General features: G+C 48.4%; 1 protein-coding gene across 1 annotated transcript in view; it reads right to left on the bottom strand.

The window, feature by feature from the left end:
• The window catches only part of sbno2b (strawberry notch homolog 2b), a 51,456-nt gene extending 38,013 nt beyond the window's left edge, over positions 1 to 13,443 (bottom strand). Inside the window, exons 1-3 of the mRNA XM_080536027.1 lie at positions 13,321 to 13,443; positions 11,586 to 11,668; positions 4,463 to 4,574 (exon numbers count right to left, since the gene is read on the bottom strand). Of these exons, the coding sequence (XP_080392153.1) occupies positions 4,463 to 4,574; positions 11,586 to 11,668; positions 13,321 to 13,428 (303 nt within the window). The 5' untranslated portion in view covers positions 13,429 to 13,443. The remainder of the gene's footprint in view (positions 1 to 4,462; positions 4,575 to 11,585; positions 11,669 to 13,320) is intronic.
• Positions 13,444 to 16,152: the final 2,709 nt, after the last annotated feature.

Below are 16,152 nucleotides of genomic sequence, written 5' to 3'. Positions count from 1 at the left end.
TTCAGTGTTGAATGCGAGTGCGGCACCACACGGAGGATCACTCTTTGTGGTGAGACTGCGGTTCAGTAAATGTGCTCTCCTACTAGCTATTTTCTTCCAGTAAGTCATATTTTTAATCTATTCTTTGAATCGTGTTTCAGCACACTGGGGGGGGGGAAGGGGGTGACCTGGGTTAAGACCTGGAGCACAGGGAGGTCAGGGTTAGCCAGCGTGTCCGTATCTGTGCCTAGTACTCCCGACTTGCCCTCTCTCTCTCTCTCGACTACACTCCGTCTCAAGTACTCTCTCTCTCAAGTACTCCCTCCCAAGTACTCTCTCTCTCTCAAGTACTCTCTCATGTACTCTGACTATGTGACCATGCATAAGCACCTATCATCCAGCCACCGACACGAAGCTACGCTAAGCCTGCAAGTGTGTGTGCACCTCAAACAAGAACTCAATACAGTCAGACACGGATCACAGCATCACTGAAATCCTTCCCCAGCCGCAGAGAGCAGCACCGTTTGACCGGTCGGCAATGTAAAAAGGTCAAGTACCCCCGGCCACTCCCCTTACCTCTCCTATTGCGGGCTCTCATCTTGAGTGCCTCAGACCAATGGGAACAGAGGGGCAGGCAGACAGGGCCTCGCCAGCCATTCTCATCAGTCAGGACTTATGTTAGGTCAGGACACACACAATCCAAGAGGACCAATTTCATCAGGCAAGTCTGGTCGAGTGCCAATAGCAATCTAGGTCGAGGGGAATTTCTAAGTGCTTATGGTACTGGGAAACAGCACTACACTGAATGACAGTAGGCTTCACTACTTGACCCCGAGTAAGAGTGATGGCCTATTTCTAGGAAGGCTTAAAAAAAATAAAAAATATATATATAAAAAAAAACATACAAAAGACCATTCTTGGTCGGAGTTATCTCCAGTGCTCAGAGGAACATCCTGTGCACTGCGCAGCGCTGCGTTTCAAAACAATATAAGGATATCCTGATAGAGCTTCACGCCACAACAGCAACAAGCCAGCACTCGTGGGTGCCACAGATATCAAAGGCCAAGCCACGCGGGGTTCTGGCTCTGCTGGGAAGGTCCGTAGGGAAACCGAGAGACCACGCCAGCACATCTTGTCCCCTCTACTGCAAGGCCCTTGTGATAAAGCCTCCCTAATCTCTACACTCCGGTTTCTCGGTTAGGCCTAGTCCTTAGTCCTTGACATGACGATTTCACTAGTAAAATCTCCATTGAAGATTTAAGTATTTCACCCTACGACTAGGCTTAACGTGTGTGTAGAAAACTAGGCTTTGCTTGTGCAATAACTTGTAGGCAGGAAGAACACAAGAACACAGTCAACAACCCGGCCCCAGAGGACCACTGACTGCCACAGGACACAAGAGCGGCGTTACATACGGGCGTCCGGCACATCCTTGACATTCTTCACATGGGCATTGAGACAATGCCTCAGGGTTAAAGGAGGGAGGGAAGGAGGAGAGGGAAGAAGGAGAGGGAAGGAGGAGAGGGAAGGAGGAGAGGGAAGGAGGAGAGGGAAGGAGGAGAGGGAAGGAGGAGAGGGAAGGGGGAGAGGGAAGGGGGAGAGGGAAGGAGGAGAGGGAAGGAGAGAGGGAAGGAGGAGAGGGAAGGAGGAGAGGGAAGGAGGAGAGGGAAGGAGAGGGAAGGAGGAGAGGGAAGGAGGAGAGGGAAGGAGAGGGAAGGAGGAGAGGGAAGGAGGAGAGGGAAGGAGGAGAGGGAAGGAGGAGAGGGAAGGAGGGAGGGAGGGGAGAGGGAAGGAGGAGAGGGAAAGAGGAGAGGGGAGGAGGAGAGGGAAGGAGGAGAGGGAAGGAGGAGAGGGAAGGAGGAGAGGGAAGGAGGAGAGGGAAGGAGGAGAGGGAAGGAGGAGAGGGAAGGAGGAGAGGGAAGGAGAGAGGGAAGGAGGAGAGGGAAGGAGGAGAGGGAAGGAGGAGAGGGAAGGAGGAGAGGGAAGGAGGAGAGGGAAGGGGGGAGGGAGGGGAGAGGGAAGGAGGAGAGGGAAGGAGGAGAGGGAAGGAGGAGAGGGAAGGAGGAGAGGGAAGGAGGAGAGGGAAGGAGGAGAGGGAAGGAGGAGAGGGAAGGAGGAGAGGGAAGGAGGAGAGGGAAGGAGGAGAGGGAAGGGGGGAGGGAGGGGAGAGGGAAGGAGGAGAGGGAAGGAGGAGAGGGAAGGAGGAGAGGGAAGGAGGAGAGGGAAGGAGGAGAGGGAAGGAGGAGAGGGAAGGAGGAGAGGGAAGGAGGATAGGGAAGGGGGGAAGAGCGATCGTGTTGCTGGTTGAGTTGGTGAGGATTAGTCACGACCCTGTGACTTACATTTTCTCTGCATGCCTCATGTGGAGGCCTCTCTTTCGGGGCCAGCAGCAACAGCTGAGAAAGCAAAGCAAAGCGACACACACACACACACACACACACGCACACACACACACACACACGAGCACACAAACACACACACGCATGTGCACGACTGCATTGTGGTTCAGACCGGCCAGTCTAAACATACAAGATGACTCCATGCACCAGACAACCCACCTAATAGGCACAAACAGATGAAAAATGCTACATGGGAAACCCCGCGTGAATCACCATCATCATCATCACAAAATACCACAGTAAACACAGCAACACACAGACATGACGCACCATGGGTCTTGTATGACAAAAGTAAACTAGAGCCTTTGTTCTTCTTGAAACCCCCCCCCCCCCCACGCAGGAATACTAATGGCTGTGTGATGACAACAATCACAGAGCTCACCTATGCTATGCGCTTCCAAACAAAAGTGACATTTCAGAGGAGAGTTATATGATACAAAGGGGAATTCTCTTAGCTTTCCCTGGTGTTCACTGTGGTGGAGTTAGTGAAGGCTGGGGGGGGGGGTAGGGTTTGTGTCGGAGGGGCATGGCTGGGGATGTGCAAGAAGTGTGTGTGGTTCTGTGTGTGTGTGTGAGTGTGTGCGTGCGTGAACCGTGTCAATGGTTGATGAGTTGATGTGCACAGCTACACGTGCGTACTTGTGTGTGTTTGATGCATATGTGTGATGTGCTTGTGCGCCTCGTCTCCCTCACATTCCCTCTGGCGGGAAGCAACCGCACACACACACACACGCGCACACACACACACACACACACACACACACACACAACCAATCTGAGCAGTGCCATCTCCAGTGTTGCAACACACTGGTGGGGTCAGAGGCTCTTCATTAAACACATAGAACGGCCCCCCCAGCCCCGGCGGCGGCGGCTGCTGCTGCTACTAACTCATTATTCACTAGTGCCCAGAGCCCCCCCCCCCTGCCCCCTGCCCCCCCCCCTGCCCCCCTACACGACAGGCTCAACGTGAGGAGAATCCTGACGGCCTGCTTAGTGACACGCCTCGCTGCCCTCCTTTACGCACACACTCACACACACACACACACTCACACACACACACACACACACACACACACACACACACACACACACACACACACACACACACACACACACACACACACTCATTGGAGGCTGCGCCGGGGACTAATAAGCCTATGAGGAGGGGATCTGCCCTCCTACTCGACCCAATACAAATAAGCCCAGATGAAAAAGTCAAGTGAAGTCGGCGCTGTGTTAAGCTTATCTCCCTCCGAGAGAGGAGGGAGGGAGGGAGGGAGGGACTCGTTTTCCCACGGAGCATTGTGAATTTGCCAGGAATTTGCCATCAAGCAAGGAGAAGAAGGGCGTAGTTTGTTTCTCTGGAAATGTGAGGTTCGACACGGAAATATGAGGAAGGAATATGCCTAGTAACCAAACCACAAGACCGTATTTGTGAGTGACTCTTGTTAGATATAGAACTATTAGATCGTCTGCCTCCATACAAAATACACCAACAAACCCGTGTTCCTACTGTTGTATGAACATACAATAAGAAGAGCAGCTGTTTGTATGAGTGAAAGAGCCTGATGCCCAAGTAAATGTCTGTGTTATTAATGACATGTCCTCACAGGAGAAGAGCAGGTATCTTCTTTACCGTCTAGACGGTTTAAGAGATTAGGCTTTAATCTCTGTTATTGTGGCAGAATAACACACCGTGCCACGGTGGAGACGGTCAGGATGAAAGGAGGAGGTGGGAGGAACAGTCCCCTCCCTTCTCTCTAAGAATACAAGAGAGAGAGAGAGAGAAATACATAGGAAGGAGTAGCAGAAAGAGTGAGTAAGAGCAATAGGGAAAGATAGAAGAAAGAAAGAATGCTCAAAAGAGAGAGGAGAGAAAGAGAGGGGGTGAGAGAAAGTGAGAGAAGGGAGAGAGAGAGAGAGAGAGAGAAAGAGAGAAAGAGAAAGAGATAGAGCGAGAGAGAGAGCGAGAAAGTGAGAGAAGGGAGAGAGAGAGACAGAGAGAGAGAGAGAGAGCGAGAGAGCGAGAGACAGAGAGAGAGAGAGAGAGAGAGAGAGGGGGGGGGCATGGGGGAAGGTCTTACCTGAGGGAAATCTCCGTTCCTGGGGAGGCCGAGAGAATAGTCCTGGAACCCCGAGTGGCTGCTGAACATGTCCATGGGCATATCCGGACTGGTGGCGTTCAAGTGGTATTGCCTGCAGAAGGTCAGAGGTACACGGGCTTAATGACACGTCCAGGGAGAGAGCACTGTGGCTTTAAGGGGTTTCACAAGGGAACTACACCAACACGAAGGTACGAAGGGGAACATGTGACACACCCCTTCACAAGCAGAAGTTCATTTACAAGAAGTACAACACAAAACAACTAGGACAGATCAGAGAGAGGACGAGATAGAGATCCTAACATTGGTCGTGGAGAAAGATTGGATGTAGGTAGGCCTAATCGATACAGGACTGGCCAGTGAGTGACCACACAACAAACGATGGTAAATCAGGTAAAGTCAGAGAGAAGTTCAGTACAGCCCCTACCCTTTCTCCTCCGGTTCCTCCAAGACCCACGCCGGCAACCCTGCCTGAACACTGACCATATTCTAATTTTAATTTTAATTTTAATTTTGCCATTTAGCAGACGCTTTTATCCAAAGCGACTTACAATTACGAATTACAGGGACATTCCCCCTGGAGTAACTGAGGGCTAAGTGCCTTACCCAAGGGCACACTAGTAGTGGTGTGGCTTCAGGCGGGATTTGAACTCACAACCTTCCGATCCCAAGTCCAACTCACTATCCACTAGACCACCACTACCCCACATATTCTCTCCGTCCACTGAGCGAGTTAGACACAGATCCACAGGAGCAGCAGCTGTGCCAAGTCGCCTCTCTCTCTCTCTCTCTCTCTCTACTTTGCTGTCAAGCTCTAGGCTTCATGTGACCCCCCTCCCCTCCTCTCCTCTCCTCTCCGCTGTGTTCCAGCGACGCTCAACGCTTTCACTATCTCTTCCTGGAATCGCCGTGTTCCCGACGCCAGTGGAAAATCACCTGCATCGCTTGTTTCACTGTTTCTAAAAGGACACTCTGGGTTTCTTCACTTTCTGTTTGAGTCACATGGTGTGTGGGCAGACTGATAGGCAATGGTTGTACATGTACACACATAATGAAAGTGACACGTACAGAACGGCACTGGAGTGTTGGAGGGGAACGTGCGCACACATGCACAAACGCACACGGACGAACGCACACACAAACGCACGCACACACACACGCTCTGATCTTGTGTGAGCCTGGCCGCTCAGCTCGGGGGATTGGAGAGCTGAAGCTGTTCATGGGCTTAAGCACCTCTGTGTCCTCCAACACAGGCCTTAGATCAGGGAGAGGATGACGGACTCGGAGCTGTTATGTAAGGGCTGGAATGGGATGAACGGGGAGCATAGGTCTGAGATCTAAGCTACGACCAGCGGTACTGGCCACGGCCGTGTCTGTTTTATTGCAACAATAGAAATGACAGATTAAATAATAATAATTTTAATAATTTTGCCATTTAGCAGACGCTTTTATCCAAAGCGACTTACAATTACGAATTACAGGGACAGTCCCCCTGGAGTAACTGAGGGCTAAGTGCCTTACTCAAGGGAACACTAGTAGTGGTGTGGTTTCAGGCGGGATTTGAACTCACAACCTTCCGATCGGAAGTCCAACACACTATCCACACACTATCCACTAGACCACCACTACCCCCCAGATACAGGCCAGATACAGGCCATAGGCCGCTAGGTTTGTTCTTTTTGTTCAGATCAATGGATATCGGCTTTTTCTGACCTCAGATTAGATCAGGAAACTGGGATCAATCTCTAATTCTAGAGCGGCCGTTTCCCAGAAACACATTACACCAGGTCTTGGTATGAATCACACTATCAATGGAAGATCTTGTTCTGTTCGGTCTGGTATTATGGAAACGGGCCCAGGAAGTTTGTTTACAACAGGTAAGATCGGTGACAGTTTTGGCCTCACCTAACGCTGGAAATCCCCAACCCATCCCCTCCCTAACCCAGAAGCCGCCTCCTGATGAGACAGTGATGCCGCAGCCTTGGCTGGTGGCAGACAGCACCACCGCACCGTGAGCAGTAGTATTCCTTTTTTTTTCTTTTTCTGAGTGGGCCAGTCCCACTCATATTTTTCTTTTTATTGTGATAGAGATAGTAGAGGTTTGACAGGAAGGATGGGTGAGAAAGAGAGAGAGAGAAGGGATGACATGCAGGATATGTCCGCGGCCGGAATCGAAACGGGAAACCCTGCGGTTAACATGGTCGACGCTTAGTCCGCTACGCCAGCTAAGCGCACCGAGCAGTAGCATTCCAATAACACAACCCAGCTTGGTCTCCAGTCATCCAACGTGCTACATCCGGGGGGAAAAAATAACCCTTTTGAGAACTTAATTCCTAATCGGTTAGTTATGCAGCACAGGCAAATCTAGAACCATTTCTAATCGCCCCTACTTGTCGTTAACTCTTCACTGTGACTGTGAGTGAAAGTAGTTTTATTAGGCTACAGCTAGAGCATTTCCAAAGGTCTTGGGTTCAAACCGGTTATAAAACACAGATTGCCACGGTGTGTATAAGACGAGAACGAGAAAGTGAAACACTCCATATCAGTCAAAGCTTTATTGGCCGTGGCAACACAAGTTCTTGTCAACGCTCACCTGAACTAGGACATTGTTGTCCAAACGGTATCTATACCAGGGACGCGGTAGCTCTTAGCTTTGTTCATCGTGACAGGTCAGAATATAATGACAAAGATGAACTACGCCTAGGACTGTGCCTCCTCTTGGGTTACACAGGCTAGTCCAAACAATTACGGAATACGAAGACATATGATAAGCATGTTTAATCATTCACAGGGAAAGTTTAAAAGGGAATTTGGCATTCACAACAACGTGCAAAAGAATAATGGTCGTGGAGGCATAAACAACAAGTATGAATCAATAGACTGGAACAGGATGGAGGATTCCAATTTCGGTTTCCTGGAACGGCTTTCTTTCTTTATGGCAATCTGGCAAAATCACCCCAGAGAGACATGTGACTTGACTGATTATCTAGCGGGGGCTGCATGATAAGCTTTCATTTTGACTTCCAGACAACCCTGCCATTCAGTTACCGGCAGGCTACCATCAGAGGAGGGGAACACTGTTCAGTCTATCAGGGCATGACCATCTCTGGGTCTGTGTTAGCAACAATCAGCCCTGTATCTGGGACTCTACAATGGTAGAAAAAGGGATTGTTGCTATGGACAAAGAGCAAAAAGGGTTTTTTCGACAGGGACAAGCCGAGTAACCCTTTGGAAACGTGTATTTCTCACGGCACTGTTGTAGTAGACGCAGCATCATCAAAGAGGCGGAGAGGACAAGAGGCAGAGCGACAGCTGGTGAAGATGTGGGGCTGGGAGAGTGATGATTCACACAAGGCTTTAGTGTAAACCTGTTTGTATTACACTCCAGTACCAACAAGACATAAACAGAGCTTGGAAATGATCTGGTGCTTTTGAAGTATTGCCGCGGAACGGAAGCTGGTGGGTGGGCATGTTCCACAGCTTCGTGGCATAGAGCTAACACCAAAGCTAACTGGTGTGTGTGGGGAGGGGGAGGGAGGGGGGGGCAAAACCACACAGTCAGAACTGAGAGGGGGGCAAGATCAGAATCGACTGTCTTCCGAAAAACCAACCGTCGCCCACACACGCACACATCGAGATCTCAGTCATTCAGCAGGGGCCCTGTGTTGCTAAATCTACCAAGTCAGGGTGTCGATGTGTGGCTACGCGCATCGACAGAGAGAGTTCGCGCCTGCGCGGTGGCGGGACTACAGGCCAGGTCAGCCAGTGTGTGTGTGTACCCAGACAGACTCCTGGAGAGGGAGGCCCATTCACATAACCTCACCGTCACGTAAGCCAAGCTGCACGCCCGTCCCCAGAGATGTCAGAGAAGAAGGCTGAGGCTAATTCAATCAGCGACCCGACCTCCCGCAGACTGACTGTCTACCAGAGGACTCAATCAACTGGATGGTAGAGACTAGAGCACCACCATGCTAGGGTTGGTTAGAGGGAGTCAAGTAGAAAACATTCTACCAAACACCACTGTCTGGATTTAATGAAAGATTGTGAGCTTAGAATGATAAGGTTCTATCTCCGTTTAGGGTGGTTCAGAGATATCGAGCGTCAAAGTTTTTACATTCCATTATGTTTTGTGAGATGGAACCGTTGTATTTTATTAATGACTAACTAAAAAATGTCAACATTTTAAAAATAACACCACACAGGCATTAATAAACACCTAATGGATCAGATTATGTAAAAAAACTCAATTTTTACAAAAATGAAGATAGAGCCATATAATTCTAACGCCACGAGATGTCGAGCTGAAGGTTCCTTGACGGAAGCTCATTCCATCAGCGTCGCAGAAGGAAAACCCAGACTTATTTTTGATAAGTCTTGCGAGACTTAAGCCAAAATAAGCCTGGATTTTTTTTTCTTTTTTTAGAAGTCTCGCGAGACTTATCAAAAATAAACCTGGATTTTCCTTTAGCAACGTTAATGGAATGCACCTCTGGTCCACATACTGCGTTTGGTTATGTCTGATAGCACCAGAAAAGTTACTTGATCATTAGGAAATGACTGTGTATTTCCTATGGCTTATGGCTACAATTACAGTAGCGGTGACATTGATAATGCGACATAAACAGCTGATGATAGGAACATCTCATTATCCATCTGATCATCTTCTTGTTCACTATATCGGCCACAACACGACATGTTGACTTCTAACTCCTCTTTAGCCTTCACATCTGCAGAAGCGGCGGGGTGCAGAGGCTCGATACCAGTGAATTTCACACCGACTGAAATCTGAAAACCACAGGTCCTGTGTAGACGTCATCGGTGGCACGCTTTCAAGAAAGAACACCCAGAGAGGCAGAATGAACTTCACCTCTGGTTAAATCAACACTCGGATCGTGACTAGAGGCTTGTGGTTTAATACCGTAACCCCGCCGTCACCATGGGCACCGGAGGACCGGTTGAATGGAACATTAGTGTTTTACTCTGACACCTCATAATAGAGCTGGTAGAGGGGACCCGATTTGGCTGTCTACCTTTTCTGTTGCAACGCTCTAAGGAGGTGTTTAATCATACATCATGCAGAAACCGACAAGAAGAAATGATGAAAAATGCTTTTTCTCACACAAGGCCTTATTGAGGAGACAATCAGCAGGGCGTGTGAGAGAGAGGTGGAGGAGGTTAGGAGCCGTGGTGTGGGGGTGAAGTGGGGGGATCAAGAGGAGGGCTGTGTGTGTGTGTGTGTGTGTGTGTGTGTGTGTGTGTGTGTGTGTGTGTGTGTGTGTGTGTGTGTGTGTGTGTGTACCTCTCAGTTGACACAGAGGCCATGGAGCAGGCTGATGCAGAGATAACCTCGGGAGCAAGGCCGACGCCAAGCCGCCCCACACAGGATATGAAGGAGATTTAATAAAGGATGTGAGGCCACCCCCCCACCCCCCGGTTTTAAGACTGCCAGGCCGGTGCCACAAGCACCACGGGACAATCTGCTTATCATCAAGTAGTATTGGCTGGGCTGGAGCTTTAATGTCAAATGCTTTTATTTTATTCATTTCACGCTACGTTAATTTGTGAACAGTTAAAGTGTATAGTGAACATTTGCTCTGTATAGCAGGAGCAATGCTATCTGAATTAGATCAGAGTAGACTACTGTTCAAAGTAGACTGTTCTTTTACAAGACATTTTTCTGTCAAATTTAGTTGGAAGATTTGATGGCCAACAGCTGCATCATTCAACCTGTACTGGAGATGATGACGCTGTATCTCAACCAGAGCTCACGTCTGAGGTGGGTACTAACATAATAATAATAATAATCATAATAATAAATGCCATTTAGCTGCCGCTTTTATCCTAAGTGACTTACAGCGGGAACCCTCAACCAAATGGTTAGGGTTAGAACCCTCCACTTGCATGTGCATCTCCGTGACCGTCACCCTGCGTTGTACTCTGAACTCCAGGTAAAATGAGCCTTGCTTTACTAGTTAGTTAACATAGCAAGTGACTGTGAAATTCATCTGAATGCTCGTTAGCAACATTATGCAGTGTGAACGTGTGGATAGCCTGTAGCTATCCTACTGTATACCTGCCCAGCTCACCTCACGAAAGTGTCCTTATCTAGCCAGTCCGGACAACGGACAGCTCTCAAATGGATTGAAATGAATGGATACGGATAGACTACGGGTGTGTGTGGCCACGGCATCCTATCCAGTCAAAAATAATTTTCAATGTCATAGAATTCGTTAGAATAGTCTCAGTGAAAAACAAATCATACAGTGAATTAACATTAAGTAGACAGAGCATCTTTGATTACAGCTTGTGCAAAAATGAACAAAATAATGACACGGTTGAATAATAGAAGTAATGAATTAAAAGTATATAATAGAAGTAATGACAAAGACACTTTAACCTATCTTGAAGCTTTCAAGTCTCTAAGCCACAAGGCTAGCACTCAGTTTGATGACAGAAAAGTGTCAGTGTTCAAGTTTTGTTTGACAGTATTTTTTTCCTTTATTTATGCAGGGATACCTTATAATTTATCATTACCTTATTTAAGATTTTATTAAATATTTTTATTTTTTTGTCAAGATGTTTTTAAAATGATGTTAATGTTATTAACATGATTCAATAAAAATACAACAAAATCTAGTGATTGCAGTGTGTTTTATTATTTAAAAAGTTTTTTTATTTTATTTTATTTTATTCTCGCGATAATATCGTGGATCGCGATTATTTTGCCTACAATAATCGTGACATTACATTTTCTAATCGTCCCACCCCTACCTAAGGGTTGGGGTTAAAACCCTCCACCTAAGGGTTGGGGTTAGAACCCTCCACCTAAGCATTAGGGTTAGAACCCTCCACCTAAGGGTTAGAACCCTCAACCTATGGGTTAGAACCCTCTACCTAAGGGTTAGAACCCTCCACCTAAGGGTTAGAACCCTCCACCTAAGGGTTAGGGTTAGAACCCTCCAACCTAAGCGTTCTTAGTGCCATGCTCTACCACCTGAGCCACAGAGGACCACACACACACCACCACACAATAACACACATTAAGACGAGAGGAGAGTGGAAAGGAAGGCGGGATCGGCGGCGGCCGGGGTTGCTTATTGCTTACTGGGTTCCAGATTGCATAGGGCAGTGTACGCTGTATTCATCCTGCTGTGTGAACCCCCAGGAGTCAGGAGGATACATAGAACTCTGCAACAGAGGAGGGAGAAATGGCACAGTGGGTTAGTTACCGTGGAGACAGCAGCATCACATAGCCAATCAGCTTCTCATCAACGTGTGACATCAACATGTTCTTTCCATTCATCAAGACAAACCTATGTGGTGAGTGGTGAGACACTAGCATTGTGTTTTCACACCATGTGGTACACTAACCTATTCCCCAAACTCAAGGTTTTTTTTTTCTTTGAAAGGCCATTTCCACACCGTGCCTTTCACCAAGTGCTACACAGAGTGAAGAAAGACAATGTGTGTGTGGTTGAGGGTAAAAACCATAACCGTTACCATGTCGTTGCTCCCCTGGGGTCTAGGAGGACACTACATAGTAGTGACGTCCCCTGCAGAGGTCAGAGGAAGTGCTACACTAGTGAACACATACAGCATTAGAGCCATGAGCCTAACAAGTCACACATGAGCAGGATTCCTACAAGTTTCAACAACTCAAATTTAAGACCTTTTTAGAGTTTTTTTTTTTTACCTATTTGCGACACCATATGATAGCTTTTTGTCATCCTCGAGGTGATGAAATTAGGGATTTCACTGGATAATTAATATAAAATAAATAAGTCCCATAATTACTCAAAAGTACATTTTCATTTCCGCGTAAATAGATGTGGTCGGACTGATTTCCTTGCAGGACAAGCTAATCTCATTTTTAATACCTAGCACCTCATTTTCTAGACCTAATAACTGAAAATGTAAGACCTTTTTAGGCCTTATAGAACACTTTGCTGGATTTTAGACTTTACGGCTTTTTAAGACCAGTGCGGGAACCCTGTATGAGGCAGTGTCTGTCTAGATGACTGTACCGCCACAATGACATCACAGTCCCCAACCCAGGTGTCAGAAGGTTAAACGCCAACGTTGCTGTTTTATGGTTCGACTTAAGTTGAAGTGTTATTGATTAAGCGCTGTGATGCCAGTCATGAGATATCATCATCTCTGACTATGGGGAGAAAAGAGAAACCTGATCTGTTTGTTGGCTCTTGACTGGCGACGTTGCTGGTTTGTGTTGCTGGTGTGTAATCTAAAGGTTCAGGTCGTCTACAGAAGAGAGACAGAGCCTTTCTTCCCTTACCTAACCTTTAACATTAGCAGCGCAGGAAATGAAACCTGGCACCCACAGCTCTGGCAGCTCTAAGTGGACTTAAACTGGGTCTGTGTCCACACTCTGTAGCTATACACAGTGAAAGCCTATACACATCTGTAGCTATACACTGTGAAAGCCTATACACATCTGTAGCTATACACTATGAAAGTCTATAAGAAGTAACTGGGACTGGTTGTTAATACATGGATAAATAGGATATGGTCTGAGGACTGTTGTGCCACAGGGTTAACAAAGTCCACCAGTCTTTTACTTGTATTGACCGTTAATTAGCAACTACTGCCCGTCTCAAACAATGAACATGTATAAGTTGTTCACATTGTTCAGTTCAGGACATATGGACTTTCAAAGCATGGCTATGGCTGTGGGTAAATGTTTTTTGCCTGAAAACAAAGAACAAATATGAAAATTGTTGACCTATTTTGAGGTTAAAACGGCTAAAAGTTTGCACCCCTGATGAGGAAAATGAGTCGTGTGTGTGTGAGAATGCATGCGTGTGTGTGTGTGCTGTTATTACCTCCATGTTGGAGGAGGGCACGGTGAACACGCTGCTGTCCAGCTGAGGGCCCTCTGGGTGCATGTAGTTCTCCCCGTCCATGACAGGCGCTGAGGGGAGGGTGGGCATCAGGCTGCAGGCCGACACATCACTGCTGAGCTGACTGACCTCAACACGCTGTGTCCTACAGAGCTCCTAACACCGCCAAGCACTCTCCATGACCTGGGAGGAGGAGAGGAGGGAGACAGCAGGGGGGAGGGAGGGAAAAGAGAGAGAAGGAGGGAGAGAGAGAGACACAGAGAGATCAGTATTACAGACATGACAAAGCGTTGGTTGAATCTGGCCCGTTGAGAGTGCCACCGTATGGGACCTGAAACCAGGCTGGTGAGAGTGTGTGGGATGGCGTCGACGTCACACAGAAAGTAGCGCCACTCTACTGACGTCCATGTCGGAGAGGAAACGCATAAAGGCATAAAGACAGCAATAAAAAGATAGCAATCACCAATAGAAGGCAGGCATTACAAGTTCCAGAAAAAAAGACAAAGAAAAGAAAAAGACAATTAAATCCCAGACTCTGTTACAAAAAACAAAAAAAACAAAGACTGATGATGATGACAGATCGAAACACATTCACACACCTCTGAACGGCGTGTGACTGATATAATTGGATTGTCGGTAAATCCTAAATGCTGCGTGATGTCACTCTGCGCCAAGCTGCGAAACGGGTTCAGCGCTCTCATCATCGGTCGTTTGTGATTCTATGGAGCTCATTATTCTCGGAGTGGCAGCACTCTTTAACGTGAGGTCAGCTGACATCATCCTGTATCCCCCAGTCCGAGTGCATTAGTCTCAGAGCGGTCGTTATAGACCCAGCAGGACAGCTGATGCGTTTGCGTTACGTTCCAGAACAGCTGGCAAGCCCACTGAAGTGGAAGACTGGGATGGTGGAAGCTTTAAAAAAAATATATAATAATAACACACCGACGCACGCACACACACACGCACACACCACTATGTTTAATCAGGGAATCAATGTGGCTCGCCGACTCCATGCCTCCCCATAGCTGTGTAATGTCTCACCGCACTCCCATTCATACCGTCTACCTTTCTCTTTCCCTTCACTAATCACCCTCCCCCCCCCCCCCCCCCACATCTCTGCTCCAGCACACAGACTAGACCTGTACACTTGGGACAGGGGGGATAAATCCTAATAGAGTTCATATGAGGGTCTCAATAAGCAGGCCTTTGTGCTGGTCTGGTCTGGAGCCTGAGTCTGACCAAGGCAGGGAGGCAGGGAGGGGAGACAGGGAGACAGCTCCCCGGGCAGGCTGTGTCTCCTATGTGTGTGTGTGTGTGTCCCAGCACAGCTCAGGGCAGCTGGATGAGGGTGAATAGAAGCCTTGTGAAGCCCTTACTGTGGCGCTGCAAAGCAACACAAGCAGCACCCAAAGGAGTCGACGGGGAGACCTGTATCACAACCCCGGGCCGGACCCACCCAGACACCCAGGACCCACCCAGACACCCAGGACTCACCCAGACACCCAGGACTCACCCACACACCCAGGACTCACCCACACACCCAGGACTCACCCAGCACTCACCCACACACCCAGGACTCACCCAGCACTCACCCACACACCCAGGACCCACCCACACACACACCCAGGACCCACCCAGACACCCAGGAGAACAAACAGGCTGGGCCTGCTCAGTGGACACCCCTTCAGACACAAACCATGTAAGCCTACAGATGGAGCTGGTGGCTAGAGGACGACAACAACAACAACAGATGAAGAACCACCAGAAGGGACTGTGCATGTGGGAGTGGGCGAGTGGGAAGGGCAGAGATTGTCATTTCCACAGTAAGACAGGAGGGAGGCGGTGACTTCATCAGTGTGGCAAACACGACAACAGTCCTTCACTTCTCCTTATTAGCCTTAGTGGAGTCTCTCTCTCTCTCTCTCTCTCCCATCTCCCTCACATCATCTCTCTCTCTCTCTCCCATCTATCTCTCTCTCCCACCATCTCTCTCTCTCTCCATCCCCATCCCCCTCTCTCTCTGGAGTGCCGGGATTCATTCCCAGCATCCCTCAGCCCATTCCCGCTCCTCCTGCCTTCCCTCCAGAGTGGAATCACCACCATCCCCCCATCCATCCTCCCCCCATCCATCCACCCCCCCCCCCCCCCGCATCACCGTGCCAACGGCAGACACTGCCGCAGTTAACGTCTCCTAGCAACGGAGAGGTGTCCATCTTTAGCGGCCCCCCCCTCCTGTTTCTGGAGGACAATCGATAGTGATCATTATTGGTCTCCCAGATGTCCTCTTTCCTGTAAAAGCTATTATCATTACTGGAAAACAGGAAGAATTTCACTGACTTTGAGAGACACACAGTAGATTTCATTCATTTAGCGCAGAAAGAAAAGAAAAAAGAAAAAAAAACACATAAGGAAACAATTTCCTGCATGGTTATTTAAAAGTACTGGGCCACTATTAGGGCTTTCAGCGAAATGTATTATGGGGTCATGGGGGACCGATTTGGTGTAAACACAATGCTAATGCTGAAATCCTGACCCTTTTCATTAAGCGGTTTAAAAACCCAACGGTGGCCCTTGGTCGGGAGAGGGGTGGGGGGGGGGGGGAGAGAGAAAGAGTGTGCTTATTTCAGGACACAGAAGCATGTCTAGTGGCAGTCAGAGTAATCTGTTAATTGCTTCAGATGCTGGTGGTGTTTTTTTTTTAGGGCCTGTCCTCTCTCTCTCTCTCCTGGGTGGCCTGACGTGCCCCCCCCCCTCCTCCTTTCCAGTCTTGGAAAGCAGACTGCCGACCCCTGCAACAATTCAGTGTCTGAAAAC

Source organism: Nansenia antarctica, assembly GCF_963989245.1.
Source record: "Nansenia antarctica genome assembly, chromosome: 7".
Taxonomy (NCBI): Eukaryota; Metazoa; Chordata; class Actinopteri; order Argentiniformes; family Microstomatidae; genus Nansenia; species Nansenia antarctica.
The sequence above is the reverse complement of the archived record's forward strand: the minus strand, read 5'-3'. Positions and strand labels throughout refer to the sequence as shown.